Raw genomic sequence first — 24,550 nt, 5'->3', positions numbered from 1 at the left:
CAGTTCATTTTCTTGAAGAGTCACAGGTAAGATTTTCATGTTTTTCTTGCGCTTAAATCCTTTCTGTGTGATTTTATATGCTTGGTTGTGCTTTTTATTATTTTTTTGTACTTTCATGTGCTTGTATGTGCTTTTGTGGTGTACTTTTATGTGCTTTGTGCTTTTCTAGTTCATATGCTTTCATGTGCTTGGTTGTGCTTTTTTGTGCTTTCATGTGCTTTCATGTGCTTTTGTGTGGTTTTATATTCTTGGTTGTGCTTTTTTGTGCTTTCATTTGCTTTTGTGGTGTGCTTTTATGTGCTTTTTTTGTGCTTTCATGTGCTTTTATATTCACTGTGTGCTTTTTTGTGCTTTCATGTGCTTTTGTGGTGTGCTTTTGTGTGCTTTCATATTCTTGGCTGTGCTATTTTGTGCTTTCATGTGCTTTTGTGGTGTGCTTCTACATGCTTTTTTGTGCTTTCATGTGCTTTTTTGTGCTTTCAAGTGCTTTCATGTGGTTTTGTGGTGTGCTTTTATATTCTTGGTTGTGAGTGCTTTTGTGGTGTCCTTTTGTGTGCTTTTATATTCTTGGTGGTGCTTTTTTGTGCTTTCATGTGCTTTTGTGTTGTACTTTTTTTGTGCTTTCATGTGCTTTTGTGTGCTTTTATATTCTTTGTGTGCTTTTTTGTGCTTTTTTGTGCTTCCATGTGCTTTTGTGGTGTGCTTTTATATTCTTAGTTGTGCTTTTTTGTGCTTTCATGTGCTTTTGTGGTGTGCTTTTATGTGATTTTATATGCCTTTTTATGCTTTCATGTGCTTTTGTGGTGTGCTTTTATGTGCTTTTATATGCTTTTTTATGCTTTCATGTGCTTTTATATTCTTTGTGTGCTTTTTTGTACTTTCATGTGCTTTTATATTCTTGGTTGTGATTTTTTGTGCTTTCAAGTGCTTTGATGTGCTTTTGTGTGCTTTTCTATGCATGGTTGTGCTTTTTTGTGCTTTTATGTGCTTTTGTGGTGTGCTCTTATGTGCTTTTTTTGTGCTTTCATGTGCTTTTGTGTGCTTTTATATTCTTTGTGTGCTTTTTTGTGCTTTCATGTTCTTTTGTGGTGTGCTTTTGTGTGCTTTTATATTCTTGGTTGTGCTTTTGTGGTGTGCTTTTTGGTGCTTTTGTATTGTGCTTGGTGCTTTTCTAGTACTTGAATGCATTTTATTGTTGTGATTTTGTGTGCTTTAATATACTTGGTTGTGATTTTTTGTGTTTTCATGTTCTTTTTTGTGCTTTACAGTAGTGTGCTTTTTTGTGCTTCTTTGTGCTTTTATGTGCCTTGTGATTTTGTACTTCTCAAATTTTCTTAGAAGTGATTTTATGTTGTGCTGTTGATGTGCTTTTATTTGCATTTTGATGCTTCTATATTTTTCTCTATGCTTTTATAAGCTTTTTATGTTGTTTGAAGAAGTGAGCATCTGCTTTTATAAGCTTTTTATGTTGTTTGAAGAAGTGAGCATCTGCTTTTATTTGTAGACAGAGTTATTCTTGAGGTTCAAATCAATGCATCCTGATGTGATTATAGGGAAACGTAGTTTCGAGAAGTATAAACCATATTTTGTGTGGAAGCTGAAGGACAAGAATACTTGTTGCTGTATTCAACACATGCAAATGATATACTTCAAAGAGGCCATCAATCGTGTTCGGTCCCCTTTGTTTGGTATCATGGAGCAACATGTGCTTGTTCTTGCAAGATCGGCTTATGTGATAGAGAGAATGGTATATGCGTAGTGTCAGATCATGTCTTCAGTGGAATCACGGTATTCACAGTGTTTTGGAAGTCATGTCTTTGTAGTAAACTAGAAAATGTAGCACTCCATTAGTTGGAATGCCTCATGGCACATTGTGTGAAGATAGTGGGAGAGAGGGAAGGAGTCTCACTTGAGGCTTTCTCACAATCACAATGGGGGAATACACACAAAGGTGGAGGCTGAAAACAGTTTTCCTCTTCTTATTTGTGAAAGCCAAAAGAACTCAAGTACAAAGAAAATAGAAGAACCCTATATGTGGGTCTCAAACCAAACTCAACTAACTAAGGTGGCATACTAACTGAGCCACAAACTAGAGTAGATAAGGATAGCTGTCATCCAGCTATTATTCGTGGGCGGTGTACCAACCGCATCTCCAGCTAACAAGTCGGTGACATAAATACACAACGGTCACCCTGGCATATCGCGAGTGGAGCTCGATATCTCAACACTCCCCCTCGAGCTCAATCCCAATTCCTACACACCAAGCAGGTCTCTGAACTTGCGCAGCTTCTCTACGCCCAATGCTTTCGTGAATATGTCAGCTACCTGATCCTTTGTGCTGACATAAACTAGATCAATAAGACCTAGTAAAACCTTCTCCCACACATAGTGATAATGCACCTCAATGTGCTTTGTTCTAGCATGAAAGACTGGGTTCTTTGCCAAGTGTATGCTGCTCATGTTGTCACAATAAATGACAACTGGCCCATCTGTAGACTGATGCATATCATAGAGTAGCTTATGCAACCAAGCTACCTCACATGCAGCCATTGCTGCACCCCTGTACTCAGCCTCTGTGCTTGACAAGGCAACTGTAGGCTATTTCTTGCTGCTCCAAGTGACTACAACACTCCCAAAAGAGAACACATATCCACTGGTAGATCGTCTATCAGAAATACTACCAGCCCAATCAGCATCAGTGTATCCATGCAACTGTATCTGAACCCCAGCCTCATAAAATAGTCCATACTGCAATGTGGACTTCACATACCTGAGTATGCGTCTAGCCGCATCCAAATGCGGTTTCCTTGGAACCTGCATAAACTGACTTACCAACCCAACAGCATAGCTCAAATCTGGCCTGGTAATAGTCATGTAAATCAAACTTCCTACTATGCGTCTATACATTGTAGGGTCTTCCAGAAGCTCACCTGCATCTGCGCTCAACTTCACATTCTGCTCCAAAGGAACTGAAATAGGCTTACAGCCTGTCATCCCATATTTGGACAGCATGTCCAATCCATACTGCCTCTGCAAGAGTTGTATCCCACTTGGTGATCTAATCACCTCAATGCCCAAGAAATAACGCAACTCTTCCAAATCCTTCATCTCAAACTTCTGCTTCAATAGCATTTTCACATGAAGGATATCTTCATCACTATCACTTGTGATGATCAAATCATCAACATAAATGACAAGCACCATAATCCCTTTCTCTGTTTTTCTCACATAGAGTGAGAAATCTGCCTTGGAAATCTGAAAGCCAATAGTGACAAGATACTGTCCTATCTTGTCAGACCATGCTCTAGGTGCTTGCTTCAAGCCATACAAGGCTTTCTTCAACCTGCAAACAAACTCACCTCCTATGATCACTCACTCATCACACCAACTTGACACACATAACTAGAACCTTCTAGCACACCTACACTCACACACTTCTTGCATAGGACTCCAAGCCCATAGGCACACACACACACACATCAATTTGCCCCTTCATTCCCTCCGACAAATTAATGAGCTCATCTCTTAGCACTAGTACATGGGATGCTCCATGGCTTGCCCACCATCATGCGGCAACACTCATGGCCCCAACCTGTCACTCACTCTTTAGGATTCTTGGTTTACAACTGGGAGATGGACATTGACTATGTATGTAAAGATTCATCACCCATAATTTTATCTTCAAATGGTAGGTTGCCCAATTCAAGGAATGTCTCACAAATTTTCCAGAAGATATGATAGCATTGGTTGTTGATTTTGCTGAGAATTACTCATTCAAACAACAGAATGAGATCCAATCATTAATTTTGCATTCTTTCGACTAACTAACAAGTATTATACACATGGAATCATGGATATCTGATGGTTACTAAAGTAAAAAAATGATATGGATGCAATGATAGTGTAGTCTTCTAGATTCTATGGTTTTAAATACCTACCTTACAAATACATTATCCAATTTTTCATTTTTTGACTAACTAACAAGTATTATACACATGGAATAAAAGCATACATGCTAAAAGTAAGTGTGTAAATTTTAATATTTTCTAAATTTTAAAATTAATTTAATTCTTTTATTGACTACTTTTTAAAATTGAAAGGTTATTAGTATATAATCTACATAATTTTAAATGTTATTAATGTATAATATTAATTATTTATATATTTATTTAAATTTATATAATAATTAATTTATATTTATATTAGTTTTTAAGTTAATAATGTATAGAAGAGCAATATATTCACTAATTCTTCATTGTTTTAAGACTAAGTATTATATAAAGCACATATGCTAGAAGATCTCCTTTCAATTTTTTTCTTAAATTAATGTATTTATATATTTATTTATATAATATTTATATTAATTTATAGATTAATAATATATATATTTAGTAAAATTATATTTTAACATTAGTTAATAAAAATTTATTATATTATGGGGTAAAAATATTATAAATGGATTTCTTATATTAATAAAGTGTAGTGAGAACAGTTTTTTGAAAAGATTTATGATTGAATTTTGTTTTGAAGTTGTTGCGTACGTAATAGGTAGGACATTTGAGTGGTTTTGAGGTTGATAGAGATATTTGTAATAAAGTGTAGTGAGAAGAGTTTTTTGGAGGATTTGTGATGAAATTTTGTTTTGAAGTTGTTGCGTACACAATAGGTAGGGAGGTTTGAGTGCTTTTGAGGTTGAGAGAGAAATGTGTTATAGATTATTTTTTTTTTTAAAGGAGTTTTTTGGAGAGATTTATGATTGAATTTTATTTTGGAGTTGTTGTGTACGCAATAGGTAGGGAGGTTTGAGTGGCTTTGAGGTTGAGAGAGAAATTTGTAATAGATTTTTTTTTTTGGTTGATGAGTTTTTTTGAGAGATTTATGATTAAATTTTGTTTTGAAGTTGTTGCGTACGCAATAGGTAGGGTTTGAGTGTTAAATTTTGTTTTGAAGTTGTTGCGTACGCAATAGGTAGGGAGGGGTTGTGAGAGTTTGAGTTAAAGAGGAAAATTTATGGAAAAAAAGATTTAATGCTAAAATGGTTTTTTAAGTTGTTTCGTACACACAAGTTTTTTAGAAAAAGATCGGATTTGAAAAAAATTCAAATTTATAAAAACTTGATTCTTAGAAGTTCTTGCGTACGCAACAACTCACCTCTTGCAACATTTTGAAAATTTTTGCGAATCCTGCAATAGGTTGATGAGAGGAGAGAAGCGTGGAGTGTAAACGAATGATCTTTGAATGAAAGAGAGAATGAAGAATGTTCTACTTATAGTGAACCTAAAAGAACTAAAAAAACCTTAAAAACTAAAAAAAGCTGACTTGACCTAAAAGCTATCCATTTCCTATAAAACTCTACTTCTCCTCATTCTGTCTCACAACTCTCTTATTCTCTCTCACAACTCTCTCCTGGAGCTCCACCACCTCTCCACTCAGGTACTCCCTCCCTCCCTCTTCTCCAACTTCCTCTCTCCCCTCCCCTTCCCGTCCCTTCCCCTCTCCTCCCGCTTCTCCCCTCCCTTCCCTTCCCCCTTCTCCTCTCCTCCCTCCCCAAGGCCCTTCCCCTCCCCTTGCCTGCTCCCTCCTCCTCCTCTCCTTCCATCCCCTTCCTTCCCTTCCCCCTGCCGCTTGTCGTCGCTCCTCCCTTCCCTCCGCCCCCCTCCCTCCAACCTCCCTCTCCCTGTCGTCCCTGCCCTCGCCCCCCCCTCCGCCCCCCTTCTCTCCCCTCCGCCCTTCCCACCCCCCTCCCTCCCTCCCGCCCTCCCGCCGCGCCCCCCCCTCCTGCCCCTGTCGTTGACCCCTCTGCCCCCCCCTTCCCTTCGCCCTCCCCTCCGCCCCTCCCTCCCTCCCGCCCTCCCCTGCGCCTCGGCCTTCCCGCCCTCCCCCTTCCCTCCCCTCCGCCCCTCCCTCCTGCCCTCCTCTCCGCCTCCCCCTTTCCTCCCCTCTGCCCCCCAACCCACCCCCTCCCCTCCCGCCCTCCCCACGCCCCCCCCCCCCGCGCGCCCGCCCCCTTCCGTCGAGGGCGGGCCCGTGGGGGGGGCGGGGGAGGGGGGGAGGGGAGGGGGGGCGGGCGCGCCGGGAGGGGGGGCTAGGGGGCGGGGGGCGTGGCGAGGGCGGAGGGGGGGGGCGGGCGCGCCGGGAGGGGGGGCTGCGGGGGGCGGAGGGAAGGGGGGGTGTGGGGAAGGGGAGGGGGGGCAAGGGCGCCCCCCCCCCACCTATTGCGCACGCAACAGGTGGGTGGGGGGGGGCCGAACCCCCCCCCCCACCCACCTGTTGCATGCGCAATAGGTGGGGGGGCTTCCCCCTGCCCGCCCCCCTCCCCTCCCGCCCTCCCCACGCCCCCCCCCACCCACCTGTTGCGTGTGCCCCCCCCCCACCCACCTGTTGCGTGCACAACAGGTGGGGGGGCTTCCCCCCGCCCGCCCCCCTCCCCTCCCGCCCTCCCCACGCCCCCCCCCGCGCGCCCGCCCCCTTCCGTCGATGGAAGGGGGCGGGCGCACGGGGGGGGCGTGGGGAGGGCGGGAGGGGAGGGGGGGCGGGCGCATCGGGAGGGGGGGCTGGGGGGCGGGGGGTGTGGCGAGGGCGGAGGGGGGGGCGGGCGCGCCGGGAGGGGGGGCTGCGGGGGGCGGAGGGAAGGGGGGGTGTGGGGAAGGGGAGGGAGGCGAGGGCGCCCCCCCACCTGTTGCGTGCGCAACAGGTGGGGGGGCTTCCCCCCGCCCGCCCCCCCCTTCCCTCCCCTCCGCCCATCCCTCCTGCCCTCCCCTCCGCCTTCCCCTTCCCTCCCCTCCGCCCCCCCAACCCCCCCTTCCCCTCCCGCCGTCCCCACGCCCCCCCCCCGCGCACCCGCCCCCCTCCCCTCCGCCCCCACCCGCCCTCCCCTCCACCCCCCCTTTCCCTCCCCTCCGCCCTCCCAACCCCCGCACACCCCCGCCCTCCCCATGCCCCCCCCGCGCCCACCCCCTTCCGTCGACGCAGGGGAGGGCGGAGGGGAAGGGGGGGCGCGCGCATCGGGAGGGGGGCTGGGGGGCGTGGGGAGGGCGGAGGGGGAAGGGGGGGCGGGCGCGCTAGGAGGGGGGGCTGGGGGGCGGACGGAAGGGGGGGTGTGGGGGGAGCACGGGAAGGGGAGGGGGGGCGAGGGGGGCATCGATGCCCCCCAGCCCACCTGTTGCGCACGCAACAGGTCCCCCTTGCCCTCGCCCCCCTCCCCTTCCCTCCGCCCGCCCGGCCCCCCGCTCCCCCCTTCCCTTCCCTCACCACACGTGTGCATGTGGTGAGGGAAGGGGAGGGGCAAGGGAAGGCACACGTGTGGCGAGGGAAGGGGAGGGGCAAGGGAAGGGGGGGCGTGGGGGAGGAGCAAGGGGGAGGGGGGGCGGGAGGAGGGGGCGAGGGGGGGCGGGCGGAGGGCATGGGGGGAGGGGCAAGGGGGAGGGGGGAGGAGGGGAGGGCGGGCGGACGAGGGCGAGGGGAGGCGGAAGGGGAGGGGGGACGAGCAAGCAGGCGAGGGCGAGGGAGGAGGGGCAAGGGGAGGAGGGCGAGGGGGCGGGCGGCGGGCAAGGGGAGGGGAAAGGGGAGGGGCGAGGGAGGCGGGGAAGGGGGACAAGGGGAAGGGAAGGGAGGGCGTGGGGAGAGCAAGGGGTGGGCAGATGGAAGGGGGGCGTGAGGCGGGCGAGAGGCGAGGAGGGCAAGGGGGCGGGCGAGGGAGAGGACACCTGTTGCATGCGCAACAGGTGCGGGGCGAGGGCAAGGGGAGGGGCAAGGGGAAGGGAAGGAGGTGCGTGGGGAGGGAAGGGGCGTGGGGAGGTGCGTGCAGAGGGAAGAGGTGGGCGTGGAAGGGCAAGGGGCGGGGAGGGGGACATCGCAAGGTGACGGGCAAGAGGTGATTGTGGGGAGGAAAATGGGGCGTGGGTCAAGCCCTCCTCGTCCCCGCCGTCATCCCGTCCCGTCCCCTCTCCCTTCCCCGCGCTTTCCTGCGTCCTGTCCCGTCGAAATTAAAAAAGTTAAAATAAATAAAACTTTAAAAAAATCAAAAAAATAAATTAAATTTTAAATATTAAAATAAACTAACTAATTAAAATAAAATAATTTAAAAAAAATATTTTATTTTAAAAATTAAAAATAAATAAAACTTAAAAGAATATTTAATTAAAAATTTATTTAATATTTTGAGTTTGAAAATAATTGTATTTCTCATTTTTTATTTTTGATTGTTTTTCAGAAAACTATAGCTTTCATGGCTTCTAGTTTTGGTTCCAAGGTGTCTTTCAAATACCTTGAACATGCTTGGTATTTTATGGAGCGGAAATCAAAGTATTTCTTGGTGATCACTTCAGAGAACATATCAAGCCCGAAATATTCTGCAGAGGCAGTAAGAAATGGTGGCATGGTATCAAACATCAATATTAAAGAAAACAATTTGATAGAAATTGTGTACCAAGGAAAGAATGACGAGGTGGTTTACAAGTTACGAGTTACTCCGAAGCACTTCTTGAAACCGTTACCAGATTCAATTGAGGGATCCCAAGAATTACTTAATGCCTTAGAAGCATTGAAGAAAATGTGGGATGCATTTCCAAGTGGTGGTGTTGAACCTTCAGGGGCACTAATTATGCCATCTATAACATACAACCCTCAAGTACCGTCAATATCTGTGGCGGTAACTCTGATAGCTCCAACAAGTGTAACTACAGTATCTCCAACTGTACCTACACCATCGACTGCTGCAACTACAGGAACAAGAAGGAGTGATTGTGGAGTAGACTCAAGTGCTATAGCTATTCCCAGAAAGAGAGCAAAAATAACTCCTACTCCACGTGGAGATCACTCAAGTGCAAGCTATTTAAAACCAGGCGAAAAATTGGATAGCGATGAAGAGAAAGATCAGCAAGAAGAAGATACAAGTCTCGAAGACTTTTCTATAAGTGTGGCGGACTTACATCCTCCAGAGGATGAGGGATACATTTGGGGATTTTCACAATTCAGCGTGGCCACAATGCTTATTGATCGAGCTTCATTGTTCACAAATCAAAGAAAGCTCGATATATTTGCACGCAAATTGTATGAAGATACAAGGAAAACAAGAACTCCCGTTGCCACTAATATCACTCTTCGTCCTATGGCGTTTAAGAGACTTCAAGAAGATGATCCTACATTGCCTGATGTCACATTTCAAAAGCGCGTGGACTTTCTTGATGCTTTTGAGAACTTTAGAAAGAGTGACTTTGTTCGTGGAGAGGCTTTGTATCAAAGCCGATATGGGAGTGACATCAAGAAGAGATACATGCTGGCAAAGAATAAATTCTTAGAAAGATGTAGGTTTGAGCCCATTGATGGGCAACACTTTTGTGAGGCTTGCAGGATCGCCCTTGATGAGGGAAGAAAAGGAAACTTGCCACTGATTGAGTGGATGGAAAAGTTTCAACGGGTCATTTGTCATATATGCATATTTAATGATGACTCGAAGTACATTCTAGAATCAAAGAGGCTGAATTCTGCTCCATTTAGGTTGAAAAAAAGCTCTTCTCTTTCTGAGATCTTGATAAAGGCAAGGGAGTTATGGATGGGCTGTGGAAAGCCACAAACAGTGAAGGGCAGGAGACCTACATCGAAGTACATGACAAAGAGGACTCGGTTCTATAGATGCTTGAAAGGTGTTGTAAGCAATACGCAAGGCATACCAGGTAATAAGGTTGAGGCAAAGGATTTGAACACCGCTGTTGCAAGATACAAGGATGTTACCTGCATTGTCTTCCATGAGAAATCAGTGTTTCAGAGCATCGTGGATGTTTGCTAAGCATATGAAACAGGAAAGATATCCTTTGAGGCACCAGAGCACATTGCAACTCAGAGGAAAGAAATAAAGAAACCGATGTCTATTGTTTGGTGGAGAGCTTTAAGGTTTGTTCCAGATGCAATAACAGAAGAAGTATGCAAGAAGATCCTAAGTGGTGACTGCTTCTTTGGAAAGAAGAGCAAGCATAGCAACTTAGATGAAGTGGTCACCCGAATGATTCAAAGTGAGGCTGCTCTCTCGGCACTATTTTTATTGAAATCTGATGATGAGTTAGCTGGCAAGTCAATTGATGTGGATAAGAAGAAAGCACTTAGCCTAGGTCAACTCCTTGATAAAACATGGGCTAGAAAGTGGTTGGCTTCAATGGATGCAGATGCCACACCAACAAAGGATCTAAGAGCTAAAATGCCAAAGGTTGTTGAGACAGAATATATGGACATTAAGAAAAAGGCCTTGCAGTCCAGTACCCAAGGTAGAGCAATTGGTGGTTTAGATGATGGTTCTTCATTCAGCTTCTCTTATGATATCCTGCTATCAGAGAATGATACAAAATTTGCACACATCAATGCCATTGATACGGAGCATTTCATAACAATGAGCGGTCATGCTTGGGAGAAGCCATGCATATTTTTCATAAATGAATTGCAAGACCTTGCAGTGTCACAGATAGTTGAACTTGTGCGGTTTATTGTTGAAGGTCCTATGGCAGATAAGAAAAGATCAACGTTGGTCCTGTTCGTGACAGAATCACAAAGGGATGCCCTATATGCGAGTTTGACATCTTCATTTGGGTATTTACTTTCAAAAGTATACCATGGTATAGTCCTGCGTAATCATATGACTCTCTTGGAAGGCACTGCCATTCAAGTCTTGCAGCCTTTCTTGATGTGCTTCTTATCGAGGGGTGGTGGTAATCTAATCCAAACTCCTTTAAGGACTCTCGAGCTTCATTACTTTGAGGACCATAAGGTTAAGCTTGATGCAGCAATGGTGGATTACAGAAAGCCGATGGATCCTGATGTGATACTAGAGATGACAAAGAATTTATTGAATGATGGGTGGGAAGTAGCATTGTATCGAATGGGTTTTGCTGCTGAGAAATTGCTACGGCAAGGTAAAAATGTAAATGTTATTGATACCCCCCATCAAATTGAGTTCTTTGACACATATTACAGTTGCACTACTTTCTTTGAGGAGGAAAATGTCAAAGAAGAGGGTAGTGAGTCTGAGGGTGATGATTCTAGCTCAGGTGATGATGAGGATGAAAGCTCTGCATCCGATGACTTACGGCAAGAAGAAATCCGCACAAAGAATAAGGGTGATCAATTGTCAACTAGAGTCAAGGAGGTTCCACTCATCATACGGGAAGGTTCACGGCAGCAAGAAGTTACAGTAGTACAGCACGTCACAGGTAAAGGTAAGGCTAAAGAGGTGGAAGCACTTCCCTTAAAATTAAAAGTGAGGAAGGCACCCTTGATCTTGGATGAAGGACAGGCAAGTGGATCGATCTTGGGTGAAGGACAGGCAAGTGGATCAAGCAAGGAAGCCTTACTCAAAGAAGGTATGGACGAGGCAAAGCATGACCAGGAGGAGTTACCAGGAGGCATAGATGGTTCTTCAACCATGACCTTACAGACTCCAGAGCAGCCTACTAGTCAGGAACCTAGTAGCCAGGTCCCTACTTACCAAGAACTTGGTCATGAGACTCTAGAGCAGCCTACTAGTTAGGTGCTTGGAACTGAAGAGCAAACTAGTAAGGACCTTGCTATTGAGACTCCAGTCTTAGAGCAGCCTATTAGTCAGGACCCTGGTAGTCAAGGGCCTGGCATTGAGGACATTGGTACTGAGTAACATGTTGGCTAACGGCTTTGTAATCACAAGTTTTGAACTTCTATGTAAAGCTAATATCTAATGAAAAGTTTACTACTTTTTTGATTTCTTTACTCTCATTATAATGTATAAAGATCGTTTATGAGGGCCATTTTATACTTAACGGTGTTTTTTAATACCAAGTGTGGTGTATATGTACACTACTTACACATAAAAGGATTTATCTACACTACCTTTCTAAGGGCTTTATGTACACCACCTTTCTAAAAGAAATGGTCATAAAGTTGTGTGCACACCACTTATACATAAAGGTGTTTATTTACACCACCTTTCCAAGAGAATTGGTCATCTATTGGTCATCTATTGATGTTCTTAGGTGATTATGAAGATGTTTATGTAGACCACTTTGTAAGAGAATTAGTCATCTATTATTGGTCATGTATTGATGTTCTTAGGTGATAGTTGCTCAATTCACAAGAAGTTATGAAGATGTTTATGTAGACCACTTTGCAAGAGATTTTTGTGAAGTTATGAAAATGTTTATGTAGACCCCCTTTGTAAGAGATTTGGTTATGCATTGATGTTCTTAGTACTTAATCATTAAATCTTTTGTTTTGAGTTGGCAAATCTAGTTAAAAAACAACATTACTAGTATATTCAAAATTTTTGGACTGTTTTTTAGTCCATTTCTCAAATTGGACTTTACACAAGTCCAAAAATTTTGAATAGTGTGTTCTATATAGTAAAAACGTTGCTATATAGCAATAGATAAGCGTCGCTATATAGCGACGCTGTGGGCTAAAACTCGAGACTCTTGTCGCACGGCACTTTCTTTATCCTCTTCTCTAATCTCTCAAGTAAGCAAGCCAATCTCTCCTCCCACCTATTTTTGACGACCTCCCACCTATTTCCGACAACCTCCTAATCTATTCTCCACTCCTCACCCTTCTCCTAGCTCTTGTACTCCCTCTCTACCCTTTTCCCTCTTTGGTTTCTTGAAAGGAATTTCTTCAAGAGATGAGTTTGTTTCAACAATGTAGGTTGTTTGTTTGTTAGTTTTAGTTTTGTGAGTGCTTCTCCTTGTATTGCTAAACCTGTAAACTAGTTTTCATGCTTGTTTTCAAAGGATTGAAACAAAAAATAAGATTTCAAGAAAGAAAGAAGACTCACCTCTTTTTTTTGTATTTCTCTTTCTTCTCTTTCTCCTTGTCTCCTCAATCTCCTCCTTTCCTTGTCTCCTCAATCTCCTCCTTTCAAGAAGTTACTTTTGTAATCTCCTGCTTCCTCTAACATCTTATTTGAAAAAATGGGTTGTTTCCTCTCTTTTGTAGGGCCAGTCCACAACACCAAGCGGGACGTACTATTTCAGGTAAGTGCTTCCTCTTTTTTCCATTTATTATTTTTGTTATTTGCATGGGCCTGCAGCTAGAGCCTTAAGCGCTAGCTGCAGTGATGGGCGTAGGAACTCTCTCTTCCTCTCAAACTCTTTCCTTCTTCCCTCCTTCAATCTATTTCCTCCTCTTTTTCCCTCTTTCCTTTTCCTCTTCTTCTCTCTTTCTTTCCCTCTTTTTCCCTCTTATTCTCTATTTCCCCCTTCTCTTATGCTCATGCATAAGCATAAGCATGAGCTTATGCTTATGATTATGCATAAGCATGAGCATAAGAAAATCAGACATATGCTCATGCTTATGCTTATGCATGAGCATAAGCGAAGTAGACATATGCTCATGCATAAGCATGAGCATATGTCTCTTTTTTCCCCCTTCTCTTATTCTCTCTTTCCCCCTTCTCTCTTTCCCCCTTCTCGCTTTCCTTTCCCCTTTCCTTTCCCTCTTATTCTCTATTTCCCCCTTCTCTTATGCTCATGCATAAGCATAAGCATGAGCTTATGCTTATGCTTATGCATAAGCATGAGCATAAGAAAATGAGACATATGCTCATGCTTATGCTTATGCATGAGCATAAGCGAAGTAGACATATGCTCATGCATAAGCATGAGCATATGTCTCTTTTTTCCCCCTTCTCTTATTCTCTCTTTCCCCCTTCTCGCTTTCCTTTCCCCTTTCCTTTCCCTCTTATTCTCTATTTCCCCCTTCTCATGCTCATGCATAAGCATAAACATGAGCTTATGCTTATGCTAAGCATAAGAAAATGAGACATATGCTCATGCTTATGCTTATGCATGAGCATAAGCGAAGTAGACATATGCTCATGCTTATGCATGAGCATATGCCTCTTTTTTCCCCCTTCTCTTATTCTCTCTTTCCCCCTTCTCGCTTTCCTTTCCCCTTTCCTTTCCCTCTTATTCTCTATTTCCCCCTTCTCTTATGCTCATGCATAAGCATAAGCATAAGCATAAGCATGAGCATAAGAAAATGAGACATATGCTCATGCTTATGCTTGAGTCAGCACACTCACGTTCCTACAAGTCTCCACTTGGTCCGGAGACACAATATCAGTCAGGTCCCTTTCCCTCTCCTACTCCCACTGCTACTCCTCGCTCTGGAAGCGCTTGCACAGCTTCCACTCCTTCTGACTCTGCTACCGTCAGTCCTCCTTACTCATCAGGGGATCTCTCCTATCAAATCACAGCTGTCGGAGAGATAATAGAAGATAGAAAGGGCAAAGCAGTGATGGCCACCATGAGGAGGTTGATGAGTCATGACTTCAAGAGCGGCATTGCTACCGATTGGCGGTATCAAGATGGCCAAAAGAAGCAGGCGGTCATTGATGAGTTAAAACAAAAATACCCTAACCCGTCAAATTGGGAGTTTAATGAGGATTATATGCGAGAGCGCATGGGTTTGGTCTTGAAGCATCGTAGATCAACCTTGCATACTTCCATCACAAAGGGGTTGGCTAAACCCAACTGGGCAGACAAAGCTGATTGGAAGTTCTTCAAGAAGCAAAATAGGGACCATTCTGAATTGTTCGAGGGTCAGAGGAGGGCTGCGAAGAGACGACTGGATGTCGTAGGTACTTCGCACTTTGGCGCAGGCGGACGGTTGGCATTCGAGGCAACCGTGGTAAGTCTACTTCTTCTCATTTAATGTATTGTTCTATTTGTTTTACTACATATTACATGCACTTTAGCTAACTCTAACTCTCGTAAATTGGATCCACAGCAAGCTGTGATGGGTCATCTTCCTACAGATGCAGAGACGTGACGTGCATTTCAGATAGGAACAAAGCCGTGGTTTATTGAGCAAGAGGCCATGGGAGCGACGGTCGATTGGGCTGAGGTGGCTGCTCGCACGGTATAAGTTTACTCCTACTTGTAATCTCACTTTTTAAATTGTTTTATTCTTTAAGTTCCAATCTAATTTTTGATTTATATGGTTCACTCTTAGGGTCAAAGCTCAAGCGTCCCATCATCGGAGGCGAGCGATCAACAGGGCTAAGGATCAGACACACGTGACGAGGACCAAGGAACAGGCCAACAAGACGAGGACGATTCGGATTCGGATGAGTAGTAGTGGTATTAGCATTTTCTTCGCCCTGTATGTCATTTTGTATATCCGCTCGTTTGAGCAATTTTGTATCGCCCTTTCGAAAGGATAATTTTGTTACAAACAATGTTGTATATGTCTGACATGTATATGCTTTTGTTGCTCATCATTTCACAAGAGCGATTTTGTATCACCCTTTTCGCAAGGGAAATTTTGTTATAAAAAAACTTTGTTTTGTAATTACAAAAAAAAAAAAGGATTAGTGGGGCTAAACAGGGCCATAGCAAGCCCTGTTTAGCCCCACTAACCCTTTTTTTTAAGTTCTGTTAATCGTCGCTATATAGCGACGTTTACCAGTGTCGCTATATAGCGATGATTAACAGTGTTGCTATATAGCGACGTTTGTCATCGTCGCTATATAGTGACGGTTCTTTTCCGATGCTTTTAGCGACTCTTATAGCAACGTTTGCACCCGTGAAAAAAAAAATTTAATGTAAAAAGCATCGGTATTTTCGTCGAAAAATGGCCTATGCCTTGTAGTGAAGAAGCAGAATAGGGACCATCTCGAAATGTTCAAGGGTCAGAGGAGGGCTGCGAGGAGATGGCTGGACGCCGTAGGTACTTCGCACTTTGGTGCAAGCGGACGGTTGGCATTCGAGGCAACCGTGGTAAGTCTACTTCTTCTCATTTAATGTATTGTTCTATTTGTTTTACTACATATTACATGCACTTTATCTAACTCTCCTAAATTGGATCCACAATAAGCTACAATGGGTCGTCTTCCTACAGATGTAGAGACGTGACGCACGTTTCGCCTAGGAACAAAGCCGTGGTTTATTGAGCAGGAGGCAATGGGAGCGGCGGTTGATTGAGCTGAGATGGCTGCTCGCACGGTATAAGTCTACTCCTACTTGTAATCTCACTTTTTAAATTATTTTATTCTTTAAGTTCCAATCTAATTTTCAATTAATATGGTTTCACTCTTAGGGTCAAACCTCGAGCGTCCCATCACCGGAGGCGAGCGATCACGAGGGCCAGGGATCAGGCGCACTTGACGAGGGTCAGGGAGCAGGCGCAACTCACGAGGACCAAGGATCAGGCTAGCAAGACGAGGAGGACGACGACGACGATTCGAATGATTAGTAGTAGTTTGCATATACTTCGCCATGTATATCAGCTCGTTTGAGCAATTTTGTATCACCCTTTTTGAAAGGGTAATTTTGTAACAAACAATGTTGTATATCTTCGACATGTATATGCTTTTGTTGCTCTATCATTTCATTTGAGCGATTTTGTATCACCCTTTTCGTAAGGAAAATTTTCTAATAAAAAACTATTTTTTGTAATTACAAAAAAAAAAAACATTAGTGGGGCTCAATAGGGCTTGCTATGGCCGTGTTTAGCCCCACTAATGCCTTTTTTTTAGTTCTGTTAATCATTGCTATATAGCGATGCTTACCAGCGTCGCTATATAGCGGTGTTTACCAGCATCGCTATATAGCCACGTTTACCAGTGTCGCTATATAGCAACGCTTTATAGCGACCATTCTTTTTCTATGCTTATAACGACATTAATAATGACGTTTGCACCTGTTTTTTTTTTTTTAATAGTGTAAAAAACGTCGCTATTTTTGTCGAAAAAGGGCCTATGCCTTGTAGTGAATGTTGATTAGAAAAATGTCCATTTTAAAGGTAGCGACCTTATTATATTAAATCTTTATGATATTTGAATGTACATGGTGAGTATAATAAAAACCCGTGTTTCATGACCACACTTTGAAAAGGAGGCCTAACCCTACATATCAGAGAAATACAAATCATGATAGGATAGATGTTTGCTCCTTACCTCTCATCTAAAGGCCTTATGACATGGGAGGGGTTTTGTGGGAAATTGTATTTCCCATATGTTGAAAGGATTTTTTTTGGATAATTTAGTGGGAAATTCATCCTATGTGGCAGTTGTAATTTCTCACCTTTCTCCCAGCATTTTACCCTAGTCTATTTGTGGGAAAAGAGTGAGGGCCTCCTCCTTATGACATGCAAAGATGCCCACTTCATAGAAAAGTCTAGAAATAGTGGAAAATATTACTTTTTCCCATGTTCCCAAGAGGTTTCCAATTTTCCACCATATCATTACCCCTTTAGCAATCCAACCCAATAATATTGTCACCATGTCCTGAGGGGATTAAAGTGGGAGGGGGCGGTTGGGGGGGGGAAGGGGTAGGGGCGCAGGGGGGAATATAGAAGGGAGGGGGCCGGGGGGGGGGGGGGAGAAGTAGGGTTTTTTAAATGCTACAAAAAGTTACCTCTTATCACATGGACTCAAGGGTATAAAAGAGCCTCTCTGTTTTTCTACCAAAAACTACCCCTTCTCACATGGACTCAAGGGTTATAAGAAACTCTTACTACATATGTTGCTTTAAATATCATAATATTTGGATAAAACTAATAAATTAGAACACATCTAGCGTGGTAAATACATATACTTAACTAATTGAGAATGGATTCATGAAGCATTGTGTAGTATTGGTTTAGTGACAATGCATTGTTAATATCACAATGATTAGGATTCTTCCATCCCTAGGAATAGATACTTTAGGTACCTAGCTCTATCAGATGTTGGATCTACTAATCATTTGTGTATACTTCCTTCAACATGATAAACCTAGGGAGTGATACAAGATGTATAAACTATAAAAGTGAAAAAAGACATTGCCAATGATAGATTTGTCTAAGAATTGACTTATTCTTTTAAATTAACTCTCAATTAACTTAACCAGCACACTAATCTCCAAAGCATATTATTGGTTAGTGCGCACCTGGCAAGTGGACTTTAGAGAAAGGATAATGTTGCTTATGCCCATCGAAATGTTTGGTCCAATGCATTCTTTAGCATTTTGTTTGTACTTTCCATGCCTTTTGAAAGCTGGTCATTGTGCAAAAATCTAGTGTAACTTGTTTGCTAATTTTTTTACAAGGGCTAGTAAATCAATGGTGTTAAGGGAGTCTCAATTTAATGTTATGGTGGACCACAAACACCTTGTGATTATTCCTAAGGGCACTTTGATAATGACCACAATATGAGGGGGAAGAACTCTTACACCATGTGATAGAGACACTTGATGAGAGTGGTGAAAGTTAGTCTTGGTTTAATGCAATGTGAATTACCGAATTTGATGTGCTCCAAAAGAAAGCTCACAAAAACCTCCAAATTTTGCATCATGCTATGTTCTAAAAAAACAATTCAAAAACCGTTTAAACACCATAAATTTGATTTTGATTTGCAATGTCCCCCCCCCCCTTCCGTTGCATCCTAGCTATATTTTACCGACAAGAAAATGAACTTTAAAAGCTTTTTTACTTTTTTAGAAAAGAGTTTTCAGAACTTAGAATATGAACTTTAAATGCTTTTTAACTCTTTGGGAAAAGAGTTTTCAGAACTTAGTACACCACTGCTTTCAAAAACTGACATTTAATGTACTTTTTCGTGACTATAATTGCAAAATACTGATGTTTATTTTAGATTTAAGGCAGCTTATGAGTATACAAAACCATACGTTAACGGGATTTCGTCTAAGAGTAAACTTGATTCTATCGGGTTACAAAATCTGTGTTGCTGGCACTAGTACACACGTAAAGACAACAGACGAGGCTGATCATCGTCCTTGCAACGCGAAACGCATCTTCAAAGTTGAATCCGTGAGCTTTGCTGATCACTCCGCCTCACGAGCCCATTCCTGTACTCCTGCCACGGATGCAGGATGGGTGCTGATTGAGGATAGGCCCTACTGAAACCATAGCTGCTGCAGCAGCAGCTCCTCCAGTAGCTGAGTTGCTGAGTACGGAACGGGACACGAACAAGTGGTCCGCGGCAGATTTCTCTAAACCAGTGCACACGAGAGCACTGGTGCCATTCCTTGGTTGGGTTCACACGCTTATATTGCCAAGCTTGTTTGAGGCATGTAATAGAGGTCTGAAGTACATATATGGAGCTCTGCTTCTCACAGTTGTGCATTTGTGATGGCCTCTGTGCCAGGTCCTGAGGATTCAAGGCCATGCAGCTCAACCGAAGGCCAGATGGCAGCATTCAATAAGCTAAGGAAGGGATCGCGCTCTGGTGCTGGAAATGGACCTTCAAAATTTGCGGTGCAAATGTGGGCGCTTCAAATGTGATCTCGACAGTCGACATCCTTGCCATCTTCGAAAAACCACAACCAGCCGCTCATTTCATGTATCCTGTGCACGGATGCGAAGCAGAACGTGTATCACTGTGACTGCCTTGGGTTCATGGCCCGTGCGCCGTGCGGTTATTACGATACGGTAACTACAACCTTGCAGGCAAGTTGACACAGGTCCAGGGGTGAGTCCCCGGGTGACCCGTTACCCAGGTGAGATCACATTGCACAAGTGACAACTCCCTCGGGCCTCGACGAGCCGTGGCACGGTGGCGCTTAAATTATTGGGCTCGAGCACCAGCGAGTCGCGACAAGCTGATTCCTGAAGAGTGGCACGGCTCCCCAACACCGACAGCGATCGTTTGGAAAGCGTCGATCATGACCTTATATAATCTGTAGCAGCATCATCTTGGGCTCCTGAGACCCCATAGCCACACAACGTCCCCATAGCCACACAACGTCATAGGTAGTGCTACAAGACAGTCGCTCCTACCATCTTCATTCTTCCCACAGGAGGTAGTGTCACGGAGATCAATGGTTCACCCCTCTTGGTTTTTAGGCCCTTCCAGCTGCGAGGAAATATTGCTTCCTGTCCTGGCAGAAGGGAAGGGATATCCTCTCTCTGACCTTCCAAGCACGCTTCTGCTGGCTACCTCTCAGTGTGCGTGGCGCTATGACAGACCAGAAGTTTGCTATAGATGCGACTCCTACAGAACAATGGGCCGCATCAGACATTTGGAGTGATGAAGAAATTCTTGAATCGGAGCCCGAAGGTCATATATGCGTGAGCTCTTTGGGCTGTTTCAAAGACTGGTGATTGATTACGCTATAATAATACATACAAACCGGGATGTGTGCATTTCTGCCAAGATCGGATGCTCATGCACTGTTCGTTTTCTAGATTATAACCCTCTAGCTTGCTTTGCGAAAAGACCTTGTACGAGAGATATCGTCTTGTCTTTGACACGCATTAGCTTTAATTCTGCTCAAGAAACATTTTGTAAGAGTGATTGTCGTCTCGCATTAGCTTTATTTCTGCTCAAGAAACATTTTGTAAGAGTGATTGTGTGTGGGGGTGGCGGTGAAAGAGCGCATGCGCTTGGCTTAGGAGTGCTACGACTGGAAGCAACACAGCGAAGATATAATACTGTTTCGATAATTGCTTTGTGCAGGAACATGGGTGCATGCAGGTTTACATCTCACCTCAGGGACAACGGGACCTCAAACGTTAAGCCTTCCTTTCGCCATAGCAGCGCTTGGTTGGGGCCCTGGACTCTTCTTTCTATGCTTAGGGGGAGTCGTATCCTTCTATTCGTACTACTTACAAGCAGCAGTAATAGAGCTCGTAACGACACAGACTGGAAGGCGCTGCGGACAATTCCGCAACCTGAGTGCCCAAGTCTTAGGTGAGGATAGCGAATTGCAGCTTCTCATCTTTTGGGCCCTTCACACGAACTTGCAGCAAAAAGGGTGATTTACAGGGGCGTTTTGATATAAGTTTGGGTGTCAAAACTAAGTACGATTCGAGAGAGTATTTTGCAGGGAAGAAGTGGAGCGCATATCTGGTAGCACCGCTGCAATTTGTGGTGTGTTTTGCGACAGTAGTGTCGTGCATAGTGCTGGGCGGCCAGAGCATGAAGGCAAGTTTGTGATGATGTTGTACTTGGATATAACTTCTGGTCTGTTCGTCTCAGTACGTCTTGTCCGATTGACTAACAAGCATAGAAGTCGCACACAGGCAGAGAGATAAGAGATGGATTATCATGGATAGATAGTTTTTTCCCCATGCCTTGCACGGTTGGGTTCGGAAGGTGTGTCTTGAGTGTCAGAGTGTGGGACGCGTGCGTGTTCAATTATCAGCCCGTTTTAACTTCGTGAGTGACGTTAAAAACACTATCTGTAAGAAAAACTGTCTATAGTGTAGGCACACTAACTCCTCATCAAACACACGAGCCTTACCCACCAAGACCCATGCGGGTTTTACAACACTTTGTGGAGTATGGCCCATACATAGAGATGGATAGTTTCTTTAAGGTCAAGGTACAAAGGGGAAAGCACTCATCAAGATGTGATTTTGAGAGAGAGAGAGAGAGAGAGAGCACAATTGCTTGATGTGCTCAACTCTCCTCAACCGCCTTTGCAGGGGTTGTTTTTGCTCTGTTGCTTGAGTTTTTGTTCTTGTTTCTTGGGGCTTTCCTCTTGCTTTGAAAGACTCTTCAAAGTAAAGGATAATATGCTCTTCCATTTTTGCTATTTGTCTACCCTTAATAGTTTTTTTAAATACCATGTGCAAAATGGTCTCTAAGATCCATCCCAATGTTCTATCACTTAGTATGCCTGCCACTGAGTTTCTTGAATAGATAGCATATAATCATAAGTAATTCTTAAGAAACTAGCTAGCCTTTTTGAATATATAACATACAATCAGAATTGAGGCATAATATTGAACATATATAGTAGTCCTTTATGGTGTTGTACTAGGACTTGAGTCCACAAGCTTGAATTTAATGGAGAGATCATTTGTTACAAATTAATAAATTAGGACTGGCGATTGAATTAATGAATAAACTTTTACTCCTGATAAGAGCTGCATCTTTATAACTTCTAGGACTTTATTTATTTTTCTTCATTGATCTTATGTGTTTTTTATATGTTTGCAGGCCATTTTCCAAGGACAAGATCTATCCCTTTATCAATTCACCATCGTTTTTGGATGCATCCACATGATCCTCTCGCAACTTCCTTCATTACACTCTCTTAGGCATTTGAATCTCCTTTCATTAATCACTTCCATAACTTATTGTGCATTGGTGGTTTATGGCTCCATTTTAGCAGGTAATTCCTTTGCTTTACTAAGGTATTGTTGTTTTATTTCTTGTAGTAAGTCTTATAAATTTTTTCCCATACAAGCCACATAATTGGGAAAACTTCAACAACCAAAGCATCTATCCCAAGTACAAATAATGTGAATCTGTTGACATGCATCCATCTCTGTTTGAAGATCTTGCATCTTGCCTTAGCTACTCATTATAAACAAGATGCTTATAGGATGAATGTTTTTGTAGGCATCTCTCATCATCTTCCAAAAACAAATCATAATATTATTGGGAATTTTGGCCAAAGGATGTTTGGCGTTTTCAACTCTTTATCCATCCTCTCAAATGTCTACGGTAATGTCATTATTGTTGAGATACAGGTAAAGCTTCTCTCTCTCTCTCTCTCTCTCTCTCTCTCTCTCTCTCTCTCTCTCATTTCTTTGCTTAAATTTCCTATGGCAAGATACAATTAGCATTTTACACGTGTAGTCTTTTTCTATTTTCTCTCATTAGTATAGAGAACATTTATATGCATAACTTTGATATGTGAGCTTATAGTCAAAGCTTTAGTGCATCTAAACTAGATCTAAACTCAAATATTGTATAGGGTAACTAAAAGCAATAGTAGGTCCATTGCTTAGGTCCAATTCAAATACTTTAAAGGGTAGTTAAAAGCAATAGTAGGTCCAATTATTGGTGGTGTTTCATAAATGCTATGGCTTATACTTAGGCATGCACACTTGACAAATGCAAACATGAATTTTTATGAGGTATAATAAGTCATGAATCCCTATGTTTTGGAATAGCACACGCACATTTGCATTATTATATGGGAAAGACAAAGTTACGTTTAAAGCATACTTTTATGATCAGAATACAACAATAAGGACCTCATATTTCCTCCTATCTTACAGGCTACAATAAAAGCACCATCTTTGAGAAATATGATATGGGGACTATACATGAGTTATGTTATAATATTCATTACAACCTTCCCAGTTGCAATATCTGGGTACTGGGCATTTGGAAGGATGTCCAATGGAAATGTGTTGCTAAATATATTTTCCATGGAAGGCATCCAATATGTACCAAGCTGGATGTGTATTGTGGTCAACATTCTAATTTTCATCCAACTCATTGTGAGCTCTTTGGTAAGTTTAGAAATCAACCTTGCACTTATTTTTTCAAACTCTTTCAATGAAAGAAAAAGAATAGTATGCTTCACTTTAAAAAAAACTCTAGAGTCCCTTGCAAATGGCTTGTAAAATTTGAACCAGTTCTTTGTGCAAAAACATTACAAACAATATAACTCACCATCAAATAACATCTGATAACATCTTTTGAAAACTCTTATTGACTAAAAGGAGTCCACATTTTTGTTTATGAAAATTGAAATTGAAAACATATGTGCAGATGTACTCCCAACCTTCATTTGCAATCTTGGAGGCACCCATTAGGGACAATAAAAAACGAATGTCTACCTTGAGAAGCATCATATCAAGAGTGATTTCACGTTCTATCTATACTGTATTTGCTACTCTCTTAGCTACAATGTTACCATACTTTGGAAGCATTAACGCTTTGATCGGAGCTATTGGATACACACCATTAGTGTTTGTGGTTCCAATGATCTTATATAATCTAACTTTTAAGCCATTACGTCAAAGCATGAGGCTTTGGATAAACTACATCATGATAGCTATCTTTTCCATTATCACAATACTTGGTTGTCTAGCATCATTTCATCAGCTTATGTTGGATGCAAAGATGTATCATCTTTTTGCAAATTTGTAAGTGTCTTATGAACATGAGTTTCAAGAACGTCTTGTTCACTTTCATGGATGTTTTTTCCAAATAAGGAAAGCATGATTCATAGACTTATTAAAATTTTCAATAGTGTAGTAATGATCCCTTTTGTAATCCCTTATTTATTGTACACCAAAAAGAAGAAAATACATGTATCCTCTCTTTCATATCAAATGTTGGCTTGACAATATGGTAAATGACATTATATTATATATCTTTAAGAAGACTCTATTTACCTCTCACTTATAACTTTCAACTATATCCATGATCTTTATGCTTAGGACTATGCTTTATAAGGATGGATGTTCTAAAAATTATTTTGTTCATCAATGTCTCAAATTTTGTTGCAACTTAACTTGTCAATTTATGTACATGTGAAGGTGAGATAAGTTAAACAAAAGTCTAAAGGAAATACAATTTCCAACTTTGGATTGTTGTCTTGTCAGCTCTCCAATTGATTAAGTCTCTTTTCTTTTTCTAGATGTTTGGTTGAGGTTTTCCCTTGCACATCCACATTGATATTCACTTTTATATCGTTCTACCAAGTAGAGTTGAGAAAAATTTTGACACAAACTGTTGGGTTGGGAATTCCTTGTGGTTTTGGGTCACTCCCCAGTACTGTCTCCAGAAGCTCATATGAATCTAGAATAGCATTAACTTTAAACTTCCACAGAGTGTAGTTCGTAC

At 42.8% G+C, this 24,550-nt stretch overlaps 1 protein-coding gene across 1 annotated transcript; it reads left to right on the top strand.

The window, feature by feature from the left end:
* The first annotated feature begins 19,689 nt into the window (after positions 1-19,689).
* On the top strand, positions 19,690-23,937 carry LOC147899719 (GABA transporter 1-like). The gene is made up of 7 exons (XM_087378498.1): positions 19,690-20,014; positions 20,414-20,647; positions 20,784-20,881; positions 21,902-22,076; positions 22,307-22,437; positions 22,972-23,208; positions 23,471-23,937. The coding sequence occupies exons 1-7, from the start codon at positions 19,915-19,917 to the stop codon at positions 23,849-23,851; spliced, it is 1,356 nt and encodes a 451-aa protein (XP_087234624.1). The 5' UTR covers positions 19,690-19,914; the 3' UTR covers positions 23,852-23,937.
* Positions 23,938-24,550: the final 613 nt, after the last annotated feature.

Source organism: Dipteris shenzhenensis, chromosome 8 (assembly GCF_047967505.1).
Source record: "Dipteris shenzhenensis isolate YYH24624 ecotype China chromosome 8, Dip_SZ_1.0, whole genome shotgun sequence".
Taxonomy (NCBI): domain Eukaryota; kingdom Viridiplantae; phylum Streptophyta; class Polypodiopsida; order Gleicheniales; family Dipteridaceae; genus Dipteris; species Dipteris shenzhenensis.
This window is presented reverse-complemented; position numbering and strand designations above follow the sequence as displayed.

Excerpts from the sequence above, each read along its gene's own strand:
- LOC147899719 (XM_087378498.1), top strand. The coding sequence starts at position 19,915 with ATGACAGACCAGAAGTTTGCTATAGATGCGACTCCTACAGAACAATGG. Across the intron at positions 20,648-20,783 it reads CCTGAGTGCCCAAGTCTTAG|GGAAGAAGTGGAGCGCATAT; the intron begins GTGAGGATAGCG and ends AGTATTTTGCAG. Across the intron at positions 22,438-22,971 it reads TCATTATTGTTGAGATACAG|GCTACAATAAAAGCACCATC; the intron begins GTAAAGCTTCTC and ends CCTATCTTACAG.